The following is a 22,337-nucleotide window of genomic DNA, read 5'->3' as shown; positions in this document are numbered from 1 at the left end:
GAGCAGCCTGCACTGATGGGACCGTCAATTTGTGCTTCTTTTGATGTGTCACAGTGACTCATTAACAAGACTAATTAAAAACCATGTGCATTTCTACTTTAATTTTTGAATTATGAGTCTGTCTGTGTGGGTGACGCCACTATAACCAGTGATTCAGTTGCAGCAACCACACTTTGTAACTAATGCAGAGTCATCACGATGGGAAGAAGCAGAGAAATGAGAGGCGAGTTAGGTAAGCTGTAAAGGTAACGGGTTGTACAGGGCTTGATTTATTGGTGCACAWCTTTACAGTTCTTAGGAAAAGATTTTGTAAATTGCGTATTTATTTCCTTTTGTTTCATAATTTTACACCAAACACACAAAAACCCAGAAAAATACCCAAAACAAACTGAGTAGTTGGTTTATTTGAGATATGAAATGGTGTTTTTTCAAGTTATGTGGAWCTAGTTAGTAATTAGTTACTAGCCACTTCTTCAAGAAAGCAATCCAGTTACTGCACTGATTACTTATTTTCAAGAGTAATTCTTGTGTTTCGAATAGACATAAAAAATGGAGAAAAAAAAWWMMAWTKKTKRMYTTWAAAAAAAAGAAAATTTCCAAAAGTYARACCTTTTCCCCTTTTGAAATTCTGAAAATCCTGTGGTTTTTCTAGAAAACTTWGATTTTTGGGAGGACCTTCACCCTTTATTTTTGTTCTATCTACAGTGGCACTGATACTCTGTCATGCATCAYTGAAAAGTGCTGCTGGGGTTTGAAGAWARAGCATCAACTCACCTAGAATGGCCACCACGATGTCATCTTTCAGGATCTCGATGGAGCCGCGCGACACAAAGTAGAGCGCCGTGAGCACGTCTCCACTGTGGACCAGCGTGTCTCCGGGGGGAGCGTGGGTGGTCTTAAACCTCATGGCCAGGGCGCGGAGGCAGCCCTTGGTGGCCCCGCGGAACGCCTTGCACCCCTGGAGGAGGCTCTTGTTCAGGTGGAGGCAGATATCCGCCTGCAGGCACTCTGGGAAACCCTTCAGCACCTGGGAAGGAGTTAAAGGTCAAAGAACGTGTGAATGGCTGTGGAAGYGTTTTCAAACTGCGACTTTCTTGTGTGATTTTCGTTCAGGYTGATGTTTGCGTGTCAATTYGAAARGTTTTTCCAGAGAAATTTGCTACAGTTGCCACGTGTGTTCTTCCCTTCTTCTCAAAACCTAAACCGCACAGTTAAAAAAATACAACAAAACAAAACAAAAAAAAAAACACCACAAGCTCCTTCAGAGTTTTTAGAGAACGTTAGAGCGGACAAGACAGAACATTCACAGATTCACCTAAAAGACAGCACAGATTGAATAATGTTCTCTATTTGAAAGTTAAATCTTAACATGTACATGAAAAGAACTAACACTTGAACTTCTCCATATTTTATCAAATTACAAACACAAACATTGTGTATTTTATAATGGATTTTATGCGACAGACAAACAGGGTAATGAATAAATGTGAAGTGAACTTGTTTCTTTTTGTTTATTTGTTATCTTCCCAAATGCAAATCTGTAAGATTCTGGTCAGAGTTGACCAAAGAATACTATRCCAGCGTATCAGGACCACTGTAGATAAAAAATAAAGAAYTACATTTTTATCAAAAATCTCTGAAATTTTCTAGAAAAGACAAGGAAATTTCAGAGTTTGGAAAGTTGTACATTTTCTACTTTTGAAACTCAGAAAATTCCCAAAGTCCTATATGTTTTGACTTTTTAATCTTCTCAAAAAAATGTGGGATTAATACCAAAATCAGAGGCAAAATTTCGACTTTTCAAATTCAGAAATTTTCGCATTTTTTCAGAAAGTTTCTGATATTAATCTCACAATTCCTGTCTGTTCGGGTGGAAAATTACTCTAAAATAAAAACTACAAAAAATAAAATAAAATCTCCAATGGCACTAATATGCTGCTGTAGAATACGGTACAATCTTGCCAATTATTTCTAAAAACATTATTTTAGCCTCCAGAGTCAGTCCCAAAAAGCTGGTAGATGTAGTTCTACAAAGTATTACTTTTTGTTGGTTTAGCACAAAAATCCAAACAATAAATTTGTGTCTGCAATGTAATAAAATCAGAAAAGGTTCAAACAGTATCAATAAAATCACAAATCATCTTAAAAACTCTTCTTAGAAGGTTAGCCTATAAATACAGCAGTTTTAGTTTGGATAATATAATTTTTTTTGCTTTTACTTTTTTACATGGACTACTGAAAGTCGGTAACTTATAGTACACTTACCATTTAAAGACAAAACTACAGAGAACACAAAACAACTAATATTCCTCGGACAGCTTGAGCTGACTGTAAATAAGCACCACGTTATCAGACGCTGGAAGGCAAAGGAAAAACCAAAAAACTTCTTGGGGACACGTAAGTGACAGTTCAAATGAGTTAACACAATTCTTCTCTCTGTTGTTTTCATATCTAAAACTCAATGTGCCGGTAAGACGAGCAGCGCAAAAGAAATGTTGCCTGAACCGATTTTTCTGGCTCTAACAAACCTTTTGTTGCTCGTTACCAAAAAATATGTACATAAAAGAAAGAAAAAAAAGCTTTGGATTTGAAAAAGAAAGACTGAACAACATTTGGCAAACGCAGGTGCCACCACAGTGTCCACAGCCAAGTGTCCCACAGTGGGAGGGAAACCTGGCAGTGGAAGGCGAGGCAGTGCCCACTCTTCTAGGCATGACTCACTCCGTCTCTGATATCCAATGAATATCATGGGGTTGTGTTTGGATACACAGACTTCATGCAGAAAGCACCTCCTTCAGGCCACATGCAAGTCTATCGGTGATAGACTTATTAGTTGGCCTATTTAGGACGATTACTGTCCTGGGTGTTTTTTTTTTTTTTTTTTAACAAAGACATGCTCTGAACAGTGAATTTACAGTGTAAGCTGTGTTTCGACTGTTTCCTACCCAGTACCTCTCTCTCTCTCTCTCTCTCTCTCTCTCTCTCTCTCTCTCAGAACCACTTAAAACCTGCAGCTCTAATCATCTGAAAAGATAGATCACCTTTTCAGTAACACCATTAATGGATTAAACTCAAACAGAATTAAATGTAGCTAACAGATGTTTATGAAAAGGATAACTGGTTATGTTACAAATAATAACAGAAGGCTGTTTTACAGCCGTGGAGCTATAATCAAAAGCTCTCCAACGGTGGCTACAACCACCGTTGRTGTTTACAAAAATCTRTTTTAAACTCTTATTAATGTCCAATCCTAGGCAGGTTGAGATGATTTTATCTGCATCTCAAAATATGCAGATAAAACATTATACTCAGAGTTTAAAACCTTGAAATATAGATTTGGTCACTGACAAATTTGTTGTCAGTGACCAATAAATTTGGTACTTGCAGTCGAAACGCACCTAAGGTTATGTGACTGAAGTGACAAAAATATGGCTTTTAGTAACGTGCATATCTGGGGCAACAATGAAAAATACAGCAAATTAAACATAAAAAAAAAATCAAAAAGCACAAAAATACTCGAAGCATTCCACTACAACTGTGATACACATAAGATCTACAGCTGAAGGACAGAGAGAAACATGAGGTGAGKKAGCACATGTACCTCCTGCTCTTACCAGAGTGGCGGGGTCAATCCATTTGACATGGCAGACATGGAAAAGACAAACTTGTATAAGTACCATGAGCATCATCATGATAAGTAAAGCCAAGTTACTGCCTGCATCCAAAGTTTTGTTTCAAATGTRGCTATGACTGAACACTGAGTGGTATAACAAATGAAAACATTATACTATGCCAATGACATTGCAAGGGAGCGTCACACTGATTTGGTAAGAGCATTGTTCAGGACAGGCTAGTTGACATTCATCAAAAACTGGGTTCAAAACATCCAACTCACAAATGAAACTGGAGGAGAGAGAGAAGGAACAATGGGAAGCAAAAACAAACTCTTTGTACTTCTCTTTGTAAACGTAACAAACCAAAACACTCCAACTCCTACCATATTCATGTCGATGCCATTGGTGTATGTCCACGCGTGTTGGAAATACTCCTCCAGCCTCTGTCTGAGTGGGTTGGGGATCTGATGGAAGCGGATGAATTCTTTGACTCGCAGCATTTGGAGGTGATAGCGGGCCGTGCCAGAGTACAACCTCTGGATGATGGCAGACACATTCCCAAAGATGCTGGCGTACATTAGAGCTGGCAAACGAACCCAAAGTTCAGTGATAAATATCGGTAGGTGCAWAAACTGAGGGTTGAATACGCAAGTGAATAAATGAAACTTTAGGAAGAAGCATGGTAACTTACATCCAATGAGCATGACACAGATGGAAAAGATCTTCTCAGAGTTGGTGTTGGGGGAGACGTTCCCAAAGCCCACACTGGTCAGACTACTGAAGGTGAAGTAAAGAGCTGTGACGTACTTATCTTTGATGGAAGGGCCTGAGCTGGGGTCACTGTAGTTATATTTCTTTCCTTAAGGGGGAATAAAAATGACAACATCGAGGATTTTTATTTGATTGTGCATTTTAACTGTGTGGTGAAGGTTGTATTACCAGAAAATACCTATTGACACGCCAAGATTGTCCAGCCAGCCGATCTTATGCTCCAGGTAAGGCTTTTCCACGTTGCCAATTGCATACCAGATGCAGGCCAACCAGTGGGCGATGAGGGCAAATATACACATGAGCAGCATGAGAACAGCGGCACCGTACTCTGAGTAGCGGTCCAGCTTACGAGCAACTCGCACCAGGCGGAGCAAACGGGCCGTCTTTAGCAGGCCGATCAGAGTGGTGGTCTGGATAAAACAAAGCAAAAGAGACTCAGATATATGGAAAAATTATCAAAAAGTTGATGTTTTCCCTTTTATTGTGTAGTTGTATTGTCTTAATTCATTTATCTTTATGCTCCCTAGTTTGTTGTGTCTTTTTGTAAACAGTGTACAGTCCTGATATCTCTCCACAACACCAACAAGTTTCTGAACATACAGTGCAGTTATGACACTTCGTCCCAATCTATTAGTGTCATGCAGTAGTAAACACAAAAAGAAAGAAAGCTAATTGTTCCTACCACTCCTTATCACGCCTGACAATTACACTAATATCCTGGGGGACCATCTCCGGCAGTAGCAGGGCTTCTTCACATCTATGCTTGTTTAATTACACCTCATGTGCATGCAAGAGTAAATATGACAGATTATTGCAAAAGATTAAAGCAGCCAGTATTATAGATGGATGGTTGAATTTGAATTTGGAGTGTTTTTTTCTGATGGGTCCGTTACAGAACCTGCATATGACCAATCTCACCCTGAAATCTCCTCCCTCATCCACTGCGTTACATTCTGCCAACAGAATCTGCCCTTGGTGCTGACAACTCACTGAGCAGCGAATGAGTCATATAGAAACAGATGAGGCCTAAATTATCTAGTGCACATTATCTGTGAGCATGCACCGCCTTAGGTGTAGCGCAGCTGACGGAGTGACCTGGACAGAAGACGCGGCGCGCATCCACTACATGCAGAGTGTTGGCTGAGAACCTGCGAGTGTGGTAACTGAAAAGCATGTAGGATTTAAGACCAAATCAAATTAGAATTGGAGTAAAAATATTTGAAAACCAAAGTCTATTGACGTCTTGTTTGTCAAGATTGACTGAAGCTTGTGGTTTCTGTCTACCAGCGTTAAAAATGACTGATGTGACTCTGAGTTGAGCATTCAAATTGTCAAGCATTTCGGTGGCAGCATCTTGCAAAATGACATCAGTCCAATAACCAGATCGCCTCCCTGACATGCGGTTTATTATTTTAACTTTTATAACGCCGCTTCCTGTAACACCCCGAGTGGAAATTAGAGTCATGTAATGCTCTTAATGACCAAGCATCATCTTATCTCGGAGACATCATAAAACCAGCGTAGCCCAACTGAGCATATCGCTCTCAGGGAGCTGGCATAATTTTGTTTCCTCTCAATTTCTAAATATGGAGAGGAAGCAACCTGATCTGCCAATAAAATATATAATAACTACTTTGATCCACAGTTGGATATGATGCTCTTTCACATAAAGTCCAATCATGTTCCACTTAGAAGCTTCCTGTCTCATGCTATGCAATGATGTTCACATTGTCTGTAGAGTGACTTATCAAAAATACTTGGAGTAAAGAAGTTGAAAAGTTAAAGATAGTCAGTAAAGTCTGATGTTTTCATAAATCAATGACTAGCTTTAGTTTGTCAGTCGTTTTAGGTTTCTGGTTATTCGGAGAAGGTACAGAGAAGACACCGTCAATATGAATCTGTTATTGAAAACATAACAATGGATCAGGAGGTGGCATTGATAGGGAAATAAAGGACAGATGCCGGTGAGTCCTGTAGGGAAATTTATCGCCGCAAAATTTCTTTCCCAATCTGCCAGCCTGCAAGCTAAAAGTCTTTTTTAGACCATCAAAGGCGACCCTGTTAGAAGACGCTTCAAATTATCCTGTCATAGCTGAGCAATAAAACCGAAAACACRCAAGAGTCACATGTCACGTGTTGTTTCCAGGCAACAAAAGGTGCATAAAATGTCTAAATATATTTCAAGCTGCTGTATAAAAAGCTGGAAAGCAACATCTTCATGGAGGTGCTATTTTTAGCTGCTGGTGGTGATTGGAGGAGCTAAAAATACATCCCGTCTTGTCATTCTCTGCATTTTGACAGTGTGCTTAGAACACAACGGGAACACACATTCTGTCACTCCACAAGTCATCCAGCATCATCATGCCAGTTGTCTCACCCCCCCCAACACCTTTCACTCACTCCGGCCCCCTGGCTATGGACTTCCGCCAAGGATCACATAGCTAATTGYAAATTATGACCGAGAATCAAATGGTTGACATTTCTTTCTACAAGCAGCAATCGCAGTGTGTTCTGTCTTGAGGGCGAGCCAAAATACATGCAGCAGAATCTGCCATTTTAATTAAATGCCTTAATTTTGCCTTTTGCCTTGACTTGAAAATATAAGCAAGAGATTAAAAAAAACCCATATTCTTATCAAAGCAGTTTAAGGCTGGAGAAAGATAATAATGTAAATTATCTGCAAAGTCATAGCTATGGCTAAAATGAATTATTTGAATGCCTAAAGTGTTCACTTSTGGGACTAAAAAGATTATCTTATTTTAACTCTGTTATTGTATATCTAATAACTATTAATACAATATTGAGGTAAATTAAGTGAAATGTTGATRTAATTTTCAGGTTAAGTGGCTCAGAACAAAGCATTCATGCCTTTTCCAGCTKATATGAGAGAACCTTAACACTCTTAATTGCTCTCTTACAGTCAGATAATTTGCTGACTCGTCCCCCTCAGACGTTCATGAGCAGAATAGTTTCTCTGCTGCAGAGTTGCCAGCAGAAGACGGAGACCTTTTAACTGATTTCTTTSAGGCTCTGCTGTCTGACTCTTGAAAAATATAAGAGGGAAGCAGATTTGACAGCTGARTGTCAGATTGATTTAGGAGGCTAACTGCTTAAGATTACAGCTCAGAGCCATCGATGTTACAACGAATGAACCAGGATACATGAAGGAGACATAGAAACATTTGGTCGTCGGTTTAGGCCGGAGGTTAATGTGGACTCCCTTTTCAATGCCTTTTGTGAGCCTGTATCAACAAATTTGTTTACTTTTCTCAATCGATTCATCACGATTAATCCGATTAATYGTTTCAGTCCTGCTGTGTTTGTAACATCTGTTAATGTGGGTTGTGMTATCATTAATACATACATCAACTCAGCAAAGGTCATAAGAACTGTGGTTGAGAAAATTGCTGTAAAAATTTAGAGAAAAAACAAACAAAAAATCAGCATAATCTCTTGTTAGTTTACTAACCAGCTTCTGTCTGTTCTCACCTCATCCGACCCTGAGCCAAAGATGAGCAGGTCGAACGGGATGGCCGCCACCATGTCTATGAGGAACCAGCCTTTAAAGTAATGGATGGCGATCTTGGCCGGATGGCTCACCACTTCCTCGTTGCAGTTGACGTAAGTGGTTCTGAAGTTTATTAGGATGTCCACGATGAACATAATGTCCACTATGAGGTCGACCACGTTCAGCGGAGAGCAGGAGTAGCCGCACACCCGTCGTTTCTGCTCCTCCAGGTCGTTGAGGAGAAAGGCAGCAGAGTAGGGGGTGAAAATGGCRGTGTAGATGACCAGCAGCAGGATGAGCCAGTCCCACACTGCTTTGAAAGGACTGTAATGGAGGATGGTCCATTTGTCTATGCGTGGAGTCTGGAGCTTATACTCAGGAAGCACGTCTGCACCCAGAGACAGAACCTGAGGAGAAACAATCATTTATCAATTTGCTGCAATGATTTCTTATTAGAGTCAATCGTTTGCACCAGAGTTTCCACAAATATAACAAAACAAAACAAAAAAAAAGCTGACAAGTAACTGCAAGAGTTTGGACAGAAAAATAAAAGGTTAAGACATTTCTTCATGAGGAGTCTCGCGGGGGTATATATGATGTGMAGGAAAAATGCAAATTAAAAATTATCTGGCAAGCAAAATATTCTAGGCATGATGCTTATATAAATCATCTGTTAAGTAAAAGATTAAAAAATGCTTCGAGTGAGGCGGCTGCAGCTGAAATGTTAACATATTAGACAGACAGAATAAGCTATTCCTGATCCAGCTGCTCCTGAATAACCGTTAYATAAGCATCACATATCTTTCAGTTTCCAGTTGTGCATTGACTTGCAAAAGTGCTTATGCCATTTCAATCTAACTCGGACATAGACACACATGAAAAAAATTCCACCTTGAAGATTGTTTTTGTGGGAGTACCTTGGATATCAAAATATGTTTTCTGAATTTTTTACATAAAAATAATTTTTTTTACATAAAAATGAGTTTGTAATAACATGTATGAAAATGACATGTACACATGTTCTAGATGTTTTAATGATCWTCCAAAAATATGAAAAGACATTTTACTTTCTTTTTGAATAAACTGGTACACTGAGTCACAGAGGCTTTTCAGGGGTTTTTTCAAGTTGTGGCAGAGTATGACCTTGTGGGAGGAACTTTTCTATCCAATAGCACTACTTTATGACTGAACTCTATGGTTCAATCTCTAAGAATGGATTAAAAAAAACTGAAGAAAAGTCAGCATTTGTATATTATTTTTTACAAATTCTGTCATTTGGTTTCCTCCGTTTGCATAATCTCTTGCTCCAGGAAAGACTTCTCTCTCTGCAGCTGAGCCATTTCCTGGCTGAGGTCAACACAACAGTGGGTCTTACAAGGTTAAATCTTTTTATAACAGCAAACATCAACATATTTTMTTGCGGTTGTATGGGAAAGTACAGCATAATTGTCAGGTAAAATGGAGAGGATCCATGGCTTAAAACATGYTTACAAAAACAATACATTAAAAAACGGTCTATATTTTTACTATTCCCCTTTTACTTTGAGTAAACTTGTGGAAGAAGTTGTTCTGATTAGATGAAACTGAACTTTTCGCCCTATGATCAAAATGCCACGRAGCGCAGAAAATGTACTTATATTCAATAAGGCGACTTCTTAAGGCACTGATTTTGTTCAGAAGTGTCAAAGGGAGACGAATATAAATGAAATATCTTGTCGCATTTTTTCCTCCAGAATGTTGAAAGTCATTTCCCTTCCACTTCACGGTTATGCACCACTTTGCAGTGGTRTAATGCATTCAATTGCAATAGCAGGTGACAAAATGTGAGAAAGTTCAAGCAGTATCAATATGTTAGCAAGACTCTGTATCTGGATGGTTGCATGAAAGACAAAGGTGTAATTATCAGACAATATGACCATCTTTGTAGTTGTAATATTTACYCTAGTAATTCCTAACATCAACATGGTCAATTTCACCTGACATTCTCATTTTGTTTGAGGTAATAATTAGCTCAAGTAGGGGAAACGGCTATTCATTTAAGTTTCCCAAGTAATCCTCAGGCATTGACTCCTTCAGTAATTATGGAAGTCCAACGAAGGATCACACAGAGAGAGGATTGGGACATATGAGGACCAGAAGGACAGAGACACAGTTACTGTGAGTGATAAAGCTGGGAATTGAAACTGAATATATTTGGCATTCATCATCTTCGGATATTTCCTTATCTTATTCCTGGCCACCTTTATAATCTCAGTGATTATAAAGGCAGAAAGGTCGATGGAGAAGAGGGATGATGTATAGCACCAAGGCGGCTGAAGTGTTATTAACTGAAATGGCCATTAGAAAGTTCTCCATCCTGAGCGCTGGACAGGGTCAAAAGCTATTACCCTCTGTGTGGAATAACCTTTGAAATCAATCAGAAACTAAAGGACAGACAAAGTGAATGTGTTCTATTATTCATCAAACTTCCACTTTATTAAAGGTTGGAGTGTAAAATGCCTATTTTGATTGTGATCCAACTCAATATTTAGCTGCAGGAAAATCTAAGCTAAGGGAAAAGAAAGGACAGCTTTCCAAGTCCTTCATGCTACGAAATGGGATCATCAAAATAATTTGCTCTGTCCGCAACTAAAATCATTTAAGAATCCCAGATGTAGTCAACATTGCTTGCAGGACCAATTTTAGTAGCAATAACTGATTATATTGCTTTCTTATGGAGTATTTTTATGTTTTCAATGTTAATTGGTACTGTTGGACCACTAAACACTTGTTAGTGGTCTAATGATGGAATAACAAGGTAAATAAGACCGTGTTTATAAGTTTTAATGTCAAAAATGTTTCCACATTTTGTAGAAAGAGTAATGTATCATCAGTGTAAGGGCTAATTTCATGAGTCAGACTAGCTGCTTTAATTCCAGTAACATAATTGTTTTGTCAAATTGAAGCTACCAGAAGGTGCTTTGTGGTCCATCTAAAACCTTGACACAAGAAAAGGCAATGTGCTCAAATCAAAAGTCCAACTTACTAGTGCAGAAAATGTTTCACCAAAAACTTTGCATCCAATAAAATGAGAGGATTTAAATTTATGTTACAATATTTTCAGCTCAGTCTYCTTTACAAAATGGCTTCCCTGTTCGCATCAAAAAATCTGCTATCCGACTCAAGAATTATTGACCGCAAAGACTTGTTGCTGAAAAACCACCTCAAATCATRAATCCTCCACCACCAACAGTTACAAAGTCTTTTGCCTGACAATTTTTGTTTAGTTTTCCTCAAGCATGATGCTACACATTCTCACCAAACATATTTAGTTTGATCCCAAATTGTAAAGGATTACTTCAAATTTTGCAAATCTATATCATCATTTTATTATTTATTTAAAAGAAAAGCAGTGCTTCTAGTCAAGGACAACTCGATCTGTCAATTTTTTTAAAATTAGAAATKAACATTTAGCACGCTAATAGTCTGGAAGGAAGCTCTTCAGGGTGATTTTGGAGTTTGTATAAAATAATTTTATTCTTGCAAGTCATCTGTCRGTCTTCAAACTGTTTAAAATTTACCTTACAAATGTTCTCAGGTTGATGAGTAGCAAAAATTACTTCTCCAAGACAATTTCTGCCATCTTCTTATTTTGACATTATGTGAAAAAATCCTAACACTTGAATCCAACAGGAATTACAATTTAGAGTCTGGTGAAGGTCAGATAAGCTTCATTAGCTTCTGTACATTAAACTAAAGATTGAAATCCTTCCATTCCTTCCATCATTCAAGTCAAATTCAAGACAACATGACAATTCTCTAAAACTCCACTAGCCATCGGTATATATGGAGACAGTATCCCTCCGTCTGGTAGAAACCCTGGGAGGAATCGGATAGTTGGCAGAATTACAGCTCTAGATTAGGGTGTTGCAGCCAATCTTTGTCTAAATAAAAGATACCACCTTAATTATTTATTGCACCTAGTTTAGCTATGCTCAAACTCTTGTGGGATAATGAAAAGTTATCCCACAATCCCACTTGCTTTAAAAAATGCAAATGAACACCAGATTTCCCCCCCTTCTTTGGATCTATTTGGGCTCTTCCGTCAGAAAGACTGTAGGATTCTTAGGATTTCAATCTTTCATCCTGTGGCTTTTGTCATTAATGATTCAGTTTCAGATAAAGCCAAGGAATTTAAAGTTGGACAGCAGTAGGCATCTGAGGTTCATGTGGGCATAAAACATACAAACTGACACGTTCAAAATGTTGGGAAGCATTATGGGGTGCTGCGAGGGCGCTCTCTTTCTTTGGTGACCAGCTTCTTGGGTAAACCCTCCATCTGTCTGTGATCAGCAAGGCGGCCAAGGCCAGCAGAGAGCATGTCTGTTCAAAACCTTGATCGTAGCTTCAGATGAATGCAGGAGTCCGGAGTTGGTTTCAAGACATCTGCTGTCTCTTTGTGTTCTTCACAGCAAGGGTTGTAGAGAACTGATTATACTCTTAAACTCAAGATGATGGAAACATAGCACCATCTCTCTGATGGTATGTCTCCATACGCAGAAACAGCACCTGGCAAAGACATTAACACCCCATTGAACTTGTCCAAATTCAAATCTCAATCTATCTTATTGAGATTTTACATGACAGCCCAACACAAGTTATAATCCATAACTTTGAAGAGAAGGTTTTCAATCTTTTTCTAAATAAAGTCATTTGAATTCAACCATCTTTGCTGTAAGAACCTGACAAACAATTTATAGTCTGGAAAATATGATAATTGAAGTAAAAGGTGACTCTATGTGGGAATAAACCAGGAGAATGGAATGCAAATACACGTCAAACTTAAAAAACAAAAAACAAAACTATAATTTTCATTTAACTTTATAGTACTGAAATCAATTCTCAAACAGTACGATACACCATGTTGCCCTCTTGTTGCCTCTAGATGTTGTCTACGACCTCTAGCAGAGGCGGTCTGAGTGCAGACAGGGGTCAACTTCTTCTGTCTTCTATCCGATACACTGGTGATGGATAAAAATGCAAAACTGAGATGGAATTTGTGGTTTGGAGGAAGCTCTGACCTACCCCTTGTAATACATTGCTTTACACTGCCCGTCTACTTGGTGTTTGGTCTCAATCTTGCCAGGAACCAAGGTGATGACCTCCGTATGCGACTGTAACTCTAGAAATCTGCCTGAAGCTGTGGATGCTGTCTGGCAGCTGTAAGAGTATCCCAACTTGTTCACTGCAAGTGAAAGACACCTCTGCGGTTTCTACATATTAGCCCCCTTAAGTTTCAATTAAGTATCCTCAGACTCAAAGCGGACAGATGAGACTGTGGATTCAATCTGCCCACATCAGATTACCCACTGTAGTCTGGTTTGTTTCCTTCAGCGTACTCCGGCTTCTTCCATGTATCTATTGCTTGTGGTAAAGTGTAAATGGGACTTCTCATGGCTTTCTTTCAACAACGACTTTCATTTTTGTCCTTTAAATGGCCGAACTTGTGTAGTGGAAGACACAACACAGTGTGTCTATTTAGTCTCTATTAGTCTCTATTTACTAATTAGGTGAAGACAAAATCCATGGAATCAGAGAAAAGAAAGCTGTATGCAAGTCCATGCTACAGTTCTTTAGGTTTATTAGTAAAAAAAAAAAAAAAGTAAAAATGAGGCATTTTACCCTCACTTTCTTCAACTATGCAGTACCTTGTGGTGGTCGAGCACAATCCTGATGACACAAACTACTAAAAATAGGGAGGCAAAAAGTATTTACAGTTTGTTAATATATGAAACAGAAAAGAAAGCAAACTTAATTMATTTTGACTTTACTTCATTAGTAACTGGAGTACAAAATGAAATTCACGGCCAGATTCTGTCATCCTGTGAATTTCAACATCTGTTTTCCAGCCACAAAGTACCATTTATATCACAATCAAGACACTATATTACCTTCAGTTCTTATAAAAATAAAGAATATATCAAATACGACTTAGATTAAATTTTACTTCATAATTTTATGCCTTGAAATTAGGCCTGTCTCTTTAAGAAACTCTTGCTTTTTCCAACACTCTCGCTTCAAGAAGTCATCACAGCATCATTCCTCTGTTAACCCCTTAATGTTTTTATGGATGTTGCCATGGGAGATTAAAGGACTTCCCAAATGTGCATAAAAAAAAATCTAAGTCACACGTTTGATGAGGGAATACTATTATAACATGATGTAAAGTAAAAAAAAAATAAAAAATCAATTTTGCATAAAAAAAACAGATTTCAAACGTGTGGTATCATAATGACATCCACTGTTACTGCTGGCTGAGCTCAGATTTCACTAAAAAGGAACGCTACCCCCGTTTAAAAAAAAGAAAAGAAAATCCATAACCCTACCTGTGTAACTTTGTCTGTGACATTATGTGTGCGGTCTTTGACTTTTGGGGCAATGATGGTCTTCTCAGAAGAAGGAGGGGAGGGACACTTCTTTTCATTGTTGGCTTCAGAGAAGTTGAGGGTGATGAGGGGGATCTTGTTAATGGTGCTGTACCTGTTGAGGTTGGAGTCGGAGGTGGAGCCCAGCAGGCTGGACTTGATGTGGCTGAGTGGCCCTGAAAGAGAAAGCGATGGGATGAGGATCACGCCGATCGACGGTGGCCCAGGTTTTTGTTAGGATTGTGAACTGTGGACATCAGAAAACAGCCGGGGTGGGTCATTTGTGTCATGACACAGGGAGTGAGAATGGAGAGGTCCTCGCTGTTGGTGTATGTGGAACCACAACACAACACTGACATTACAGACAGACACCGAAATACAAACTCTACACCCTCTGACTGACCCATCTCGAATTAACAGGCTGCTTAAAGCTCCTCATTAAAAGGTAATGTCAACTGTCAGGACAAAAATCAAAGAATGCAACCCAACACTGAAAACAAGTCATTGTCTGATGGAGCTTGAACATACATTTGCAGTCAGAAGTTTACACAGACTCGTCATGGGCATCAAGGTTTTCATGGTTGATTGGTTTTTATTGATTTATTTGAACAGATTCTGTTCAAATCGACTTCCTGTGTCACTTCTTGTTATACCACAAAAAGTCTGACATGAATCGACAAAAACTGTAGAAGTATTWAACAACAAAGGAGCAAAATTTCCAGCCACCACCCAWGTCTCTGTGCTGTAGCGGCATAAATAAACATCCAACAATAGAAAACATTCAAATAGCTTCCTAAACCTTGAGTGCAATCTGCTTTCAYTTTAAACACCTCACTGACATTGAACATAAATAACTTTGAGTCTTGTTCTTCCCTCAGCCACAACGTTCACACTTAAGAGTGTTGTTGTTTGGTGACGTGTTAGCATTTAGGGTGCGGTGGATKTTTGGGTTTCAGACAGGCTAGTGAAGCTAAAAATCACCAGTTCTGGACTCCGGATGGTTTGTCTGTGATGCTTTGGGTGAAAGATCTGGATGTAGAAGTTAACAGAAATTTGAAAACCTTCATCAAATGATTTGGGTGAATATGYTCGTATTTTACCCCATGTGGATTACACAAATCCACCGATTCAAACTTACACACTTAATGTTGTTTTTAAAATTAATTAAAATTAAGTGTTGTATAATCTTCCACCCTGAAAAAAAGCAACAAAAACAGTCCAAATAAATCATTAAAGGCCAAACTTAATATGACTAACCATGCCAAAGTTGAGATTATGTAAACTTCCATTATGTAATGCTTCCTTATCCAAGCGTGTTATACTTTCCAGGATTTTACAGCATTTAAAAAAAGAACTGCCTAGCAGACATGAAGTTTCTGGCCTCCTACGAAAGCATACAACTCTTCAAGAATATGACACCATCATACAGACACGCACACCGACATGTGGCCCAATGAGAATGATCGARAGTGAAAAAACAGACTTGCTGATTCAGTTGTGTGAGCCAGCAAAGGAAGGCTGCTCTGCTTTGCTTCCCTTTTCACCAAGAATGTTACAGTGATTGAGAGTCAAGGACAGGGAAACAGACAGCTGAGGGTGAGAGATTGCATGCGCAGCTTCAATGCATGCCACAGTCAGGGTACATCACAGCAGTCATAAAGAATAACTTAAAAGATAAAGCAGAAGCCATACCCCCAGCCATCCAGGAGCGCGATACTAGCAGACCAGGGGAGAGAAGAAATAGGAGGTAGAGGGGAAAGTGGGATTATGGACGCTGATTGGACTGTAGGGTCATGGGCGTAAACAACATCAACATTGTGCYATTATCAGACAATCACTTTGGCTGATTCTGCGATAACRAGATCAGAGACCTGATGCTGTCAGGTACACTTCTAGAACTTAATCTTCAATGTAAATAAAGAATCAGGCATTTTTTCTACATTTTGCCACACTGCAACCACAAGTTTTGAACTTTAATGGGATTCTAAGTGATGGTTCAAAGTAGGCATAAGTATAAAGTGCAAGTAAGATGCATGGCTTTCATGTCCCGATTCAACTTTTTCACTTCAACTACCATACAGATGTTGCAGCTTTGAATATCAGCTGATACCAATATTTATCCGATACAATATCAGCATCGTTMATACTTTTGTTACTTATTTTGTAGTGAGGAATGTTAGAAAAGGTTTGATCAAGTTAGCTTACTCAGAACAGTAGGTATACGAGAGCAGCAGACTRATTTATTATTTACCAACGGGTCTGCATGAGRGATGCMAGTGCTGCCGGATAGAAATATGGAGCCGGACTTAACTCTGGAGTGGAGTATTTGTTATTTTATGTTGGAGATTTTAAATGCAGGCTGATACAATTCAATACTGTTGGCCAGTCATGGAGAAAAACATCTTAAATGTTGCAAACAAATTGATACMGTGAAAAAGGTTTTGTTTCCAGTTTGACAACTAGATGAAACAAAKAACCTGGGCTGCCATAGTTTACATTAAAGGATAATCATATGTTTGAATTTATACAAGCATAAATCCAACTGCCGCTCACAGACTCTTCAAATTTGATTGAGCTTTCACTATTTTGGAAACAGCAAAGGGCAAAAAACGTGTCTCGAAGCCCAAAGCTGAAATCAAGTGATTGCATATGCATGCCACACTTTTCAGTTTGTTATAAGCATTTGAAACCATGGATCCATTTGCTTCCACTTCAGTTATGCACTACTTTGTGTTTGTGTCTGATGTATAAATACTCAACACATGCATTAAAGTTTGTGGTAATAATGTGACACAATGTTGAACCTCTGAAAGTGTGTATGAATAAACTACTATAGGCAGCAAATAAGTAGCATGTCCTGTAAAATCCAGAATAAGAAGTGYGTTTGTGAAGTTTTTTTTTAATAACTGTAGTGTTGGAGAGGGGTGTGTATCRACTTTAAATGGAAACACAGCCCGGTTTCTATTCATTTAGATGTGGCAGCATAGATTCAAAGGGTGTACAAAAAAAAACAACAGAGGTCAAAGACAGTGGGAGGTTTCACCGCAGAAAGCTTCATTGATTTTCTTCAATAGACAGCAAGCAGGAGAGAAATAGAAAGTGTTGCTTCATGCATGCGCGTGCACGGGTCAGTGTGTGTTCTCTTTACTGAGCCCTCCCCGAGCGACTGGCGAGGGTCAGGCCGGTCGTGTACACTCACACTACGTCAATTAGTGCTGCGCCAGTCTTTCGAGAACTTACAAACACACTGTCAGTCATCCACAAAGGCATTTGCATTCAACAGAAATCCTCTGTGGAGAAATTCATGCAAAGAAGCAGGCTTTGCGTGTTATACATGTCTTGTCCAACAGGCGTGCCAAAAGAAGCACAAGTCCAGGATGCAGCAAGCTGCTGTTGGTTACCTTTGATATTGCGACCATTGTCTGAGGAGGAAAGAGACAGGGGAACTGCAGGTGAGTGAAGAAATAGGAATAAATGTGGCATCAGACCTGAAATCATGGCCTATGGAGAGTTCAATGGAGTGAAGCGCACATATCAGTGTGTCAGCTGTTCTCRGAGACTACAATGAAAATCACACTTAATGGGTGAAGTAGACTGATTGGGCTGAATCTGCACTTTAACTATCAGCTTTAGAGGAAAAATGACCATGACAGGAATCTAAAGATGATCAGTGACACACAGTATGTATATTTTTACATTTTTGCAGGTGAAAAAAGATGACAAATTATCRCATTTTCTTTTGGCAATAAATATTTAAATAAATTCATTTTTGTATGTAAAATTAAGTTTAATCATTGTTAAATTATCTTTCATTTAAARCACACTGAGTTTCTACTTCTTCCCACTTCAGGCAGTCTCCACAGTGGATTACTGGCCTCCATCTCATCCTATCCATACCTTTCTCTTCTGTCCTACCTACCCTACCCTGTGACAATCTAAAAGAGTAATTTATTGTTATTATGTACAAAATTTAGTTAATATTCATCAGTTAATGTGTTATTTCAATGCAGTCTCAAAATATTCTAAATATTTGATGTGCACGTGTTGGGGAGGACTTTGCTTCCGTTTTACTTTTAGAGCTTTTTCCTGTAAGAGTTTTGAAACATTCKGATGTTGCTTTTAAAATTAGGATTATTATTTGCTCTCACACAGCAAATAACTTCTAGGATTTTACATCATCATTCAGTACATCTCTGAGCCTCCTCTGTGGTCTTTTTTCTACCTTCCTGCCACCACACACTCAATATCCTTTGACAAAATATGAACCATCTGTCCTCTTTGCATGCCCAAACCGTCTCAGTCGAACTCATTAAAGTGTTTTTAACAGCACAACATAGTAGCAGATCCAATAATAATGCCATCTTGTAAAGCCTTACTSCAACTCTTGCAGGTACCAATCTTTAACTACCCATAACACTTTTCTTTATCCACTTCATGCTGCCTGCACCTTCTTCTTGATCCGTCTTGTGCACTGCCTCTTGTTATGAATGTTTGACCCCGGCACTTAAMTCATCCATGCTTTATGCCTCTAGCACTTGAAGATGCATTGTGTTTCCCTCTCATTCACAAATCATTTCCTTATTTTCTCCACTGACTCTGAGCTCCCTTCTTTCTAGAACTCTAGAACTTACTCTTACTACAGATAACAATCCATGGGGACTGCTGCCTCTGGTCTTTTATCAACTTATACATCATCAYTGCAAAYAAGGAAGCACTTTCAACTCATCTTACCTCACATCTCACTGCTGTCTAGCTGTCCTGGTACATGACTTTCACCACCCTCACAAATGATCTCTGTTGGACCTGACTTCTGAACACAGGACCTTCTCCCTTGGTACCCTATCATGTACTTTCTCTAACGCCACATAGACGCAATGGASAYTGACTTTGTTACAGTTCTCCATCAACACTCGAGAAACAAACATCGCCAGGATGCTCTTTGTCTTTGTGAAACCTAACTTCTGCTGTAGAAGGACCACTTTTCTTCTTGACCTACCTTCAGCAACCTCTTCTGATATCRTCATAGAATTTTTCCCTAAAGTTCTGCACGTCTCTGTTGCTCTTGAAAGTAATAACCAGCACACGCCTTAGCTACGTTTCCATTTTTTTTTGAGTATTTATTTAGCTGTATCATAACAAATTTTGAGGAACTAAGAATGACTCTTGTGAATATTCCAGCTCTCAGGGGCAGTAACTTACACTGGCAGCTAATTTGCTTGCGACTGACCTGGTTACTAGTTCAGGCATAAAAATTCAGCTCCTACTGAGATTTWARAATCTCTCCAGACTACAGTAACTGCCTTAGTAGCCAATCAACAATAGTGGATTTAGTTGGGTAAAACTTACCTTCACTGGCATGCCTGTCCCTGAATGTAGTTTTGTACTTGGAGCCRAAGCCTTCAATGTCATGTACAGAAGAGGCTCTGCGAATACTGCACACAGTCTCTCTAGAGGCAGTCGGAGTGAGGCCCGGGATTGACGGCGCTGCAGTAAGAGTGTCCTCTTGACTCTGGTGTTGGGTCTGGGCAATGGCCTGGCCCTGGTACATCCGATTCCAGGGGCCCTTGGGAGATGAGTGGTCTAAGGGACCCGATACCGGCGTTGAACAATGGCTGGGGCCGATGAGAGCGCGAGTGTCGTTGGCATAGGATGGACTGCAGCTCTCGCGAGTKGTGGGGAGTTGGTAGTCACGTGTGACCACCGAGCCATCGCTGTGCCGAGGAGAGTCCACCATGACCGCGTCTGGGTCCTCTTGGGGAAGGGACTGCTTGCTGATGCCCAGGAGCGGCAAGGCTGGGAAACGGAAGCGGAAGAACCTCCCTCTACCTGATGGGAGAAAAGGTAGAAGAACAGCACTGTCAAGATTCTTCTTGTTCTGGCAATCTCTTGCTAAAATGCTAAGGGTAGAATGTCTCCTGCATGTAGAGTAGGAATGCTTTTAGTTGCATTCCTGCTCTAAAACACTCGAGTCAAAAGGTTGAATTTCCTGACATGCAGTAACTCAGCTCTGCAGAGGACTGGTGATGAACAATTCATTTTTGCTAGATAAGGAATGCATCTAAAAGTTAGAGGGTGGAGCTCTTGAGGAGAGGACTTAAGCAACACTGATGTTGACATTTAGAATGTAGAAATGCAAGCATGAATACCCCATAAACCCTTAAAGGTTTGTCAAGTTACAACTCTACTGGAATAGGGTGCTGTGGTGGTGCAGGGGCAAAGCACAACCCACATATTGAGGCCTTGGTCCTCGTGGTGGTGGTCGCAGGTTCGATTCCCAGCCTGGTGACATTTGCCACATGTCTTCCCCCTCTCTCATTGCCCTCTTTCCGGCCGAACTACTTTCAAATAAAGGCCACTAGAGCCAACAAAACCTTAAAAAAAAAAAAAAAAAAACTCTACTGGAATAGTGGCAAGAAGAAAGTCATCATTAAATCCTTACGGCCTTAAATAATAAACTCTTAACCTTCCCACAATAACGATGATTCTGAGCAAAGAGTAAAGACCACAATAGATTAATTCAGATCCATGTTTCTCAATTCCGGTCCTCAGGGACCACTGYCCTGTTAATTTTAGATGTTTCTGTTCTAGAACCCCTGATTTAAACATGCATGACCTCCTRTGTATGCCACCAAGTGCTGCAGAAGCCTGTTAATCGCCCACCTATTCAAGACACTTGTGTGGCAGAGGGGAAACATCTAAAACACGCAGGGCTGTGATCCCTGAGGATTGGAATKGAGAAACACTGGCTTGGATCACATATGTTCATCTGTTGAAACGTCCTAGTCAATGTTCAGACCTAAATCCAACCGAGAATCTTTTTTCAAAACTTGAAATAAATGTGMAAAGACACTCTAAATCCTATCTGACWGAACTTGACCTATTTTGAAAAGATGAATAGGTAAAGGTTTGGGTCTCAAGATGCAAAAAGCTAGTTGATAAATACTWAAAGAGACCGGCAAGATTACAAAGTGCGTTTTAGAACATTTTGACCGATATACTATTTAGGTTGGTCTATCACATAAAACTCTAGTAAAATGTAGAAGTAAAAAAGTAAAAAATCAAGAGCWCTACTTAACTACTGAGGGAAAAAAAYAGAATGGGAWTAACATTGCATGTTTTGACCTTGTACTGCTGTTTCCAGTGTGCTTAAAACAGAACTTGAATCAAGTCCTCAGACCTGATATTTTAGGTATTGGCTAATGGCACCAGAAAGCCTGGTACTGCTGCAATCTGAAAAGCTCACATCAAAACAAATGCCTATTGTGCTTCAGGCTCAAGTTCAATCTTCAATTTCCCTTTAATTATTCATAGTGGGACAGGGGGATGAGGGGGGCGGGACATTTACTGAAATTTTCTAATGCAGCGGTGCACTGAGATGAGGATCCTTTAAAGGATTACGTTCAATGTTTTAATGAGTGACTGATAGCCTCTGGAGAGTTAAAGCCCAGTGTTACAAAGTCATGGAGGATAAATGTAAGACAACTCTGCTCTCAGGAACAGTTGTGAAACGTAAGTCTAACTTTAGGATAAATGCTGAGCTGCCTGTTCACTGACAAACAGTATTTACAAATCACACTTTTCTGCATTTTACAATATGTGCAGTCATGTTATGACAGCAACGCTTGAGGATTTAAGCATATGGAGAACAAATCATGGCCTCCGTCTAGTGAATCATTTAGCCGCGTGAACATATGGCATACATATTGCATTTGTGTTTCAGCTCCCAAACACAAGYCTTCCTGCCATGATGAAAGCAAAAACCATTTGCACTCAGAGTGAGAAATACCAACAAGAAGTATTCTATATACAAATTATGAAGAGTAACTAAATGCAGCCAACGAACGTTGTGTGGCCTAGTTCAACCTCTGCTYAATTTATTCTAGTAAACAGCAAGGGARGGAACGATCTACAACCCTGCACAGTGAGGAGGTGTGACTTCTTAGTGAGCAAATTAATTTAATTGTTCTAATAATAACTCTGCTAATGCAGATCAGACCTGAGCATCCAACATCCTGACTTCCCTGCTGCGTTACTATTTTG

At 39.4% G+C, this 22,337-nt stretch overlaps 1 protein-coding gene across 5 annotated transcripts in view; it reads right to left on the bottom strand.

Moving 5' to 3' along the window:
- Positions 1 to 22,337, bottom strand: part of LOC103474219 (potassium voltage-gated channel subfamily H member 7-like) — a 62,127-nt gene that overhangs the window by 11,664 nt on the left and 28,126 nt on the right. Inside the window, exons 4-12 of one of the 5 annotated variants that reach the window (XM_008425045.2) lie at positions 19,644 to 20,123; positions 17,699 to 17,719; positions 15,990 to 16,013; positions 14,259 to 14,473; positions 7,875 to 8,300; positions 4,564 to 4,795; positions 4,306 to 4,473; positions 3,998 to 4,197; positions 775 to 1,027 (exon numbers count right to left, since the gene is read on the bottom strand). In XM_008425045.2, the coding sequence (XP_008423267.1) occupies positions 775 to 1,027; positions 3,998 to 4,197; positions 4,306 to 4,473; positions 4,564 to 4,795; positions 7,875 to 8,300; positions 14,259 to 14,473; positions 15,990 to 16,013; positions 17,699 to 17,719; positions 19,644 to 20,123 (2,019 nt within the window). Of the gene's footprint in view, positions 1 to 774; positions 1,030 to 3,996; positions 4,198 to 4,305; positions 4,474 to 4,563; positions 4,796 to 7,874; positions 8,301 to 14,258; positions 14,474 to 15,989; positions 16,014 to 17,698; positions 17,720 to 19,643; positions 20,124 to 22,337 lie in introns of all 5 variants that reach the window. The other 4 variants (XM_008425051.2, XM_017301714.1, XM_008425061.2 and 1 more) reach the window with 4 other exon arrangements.

This window comes from Poecilia reticulata, linkage group LG2, assembly GCF_000633615.1.
Source record: "Poecilia reticulata strain Guanapo linkage group LG2, Guppy_female_1.0+MT, whole genome shotgun sequence".
In the NCBI taxonomy this organism is placed as follows: domain Eukaryota; kingdom Metazoa; phylum Chordata; class Actinopteri; order Cyprinodontiformes; family Poeciliidae; genus Poecilia; species Poecilia reticulata.
Note: the sequence above shows the minus strand (reverse complement) of the source record. Positions and strands in the feature narration are given on the sequence as shown.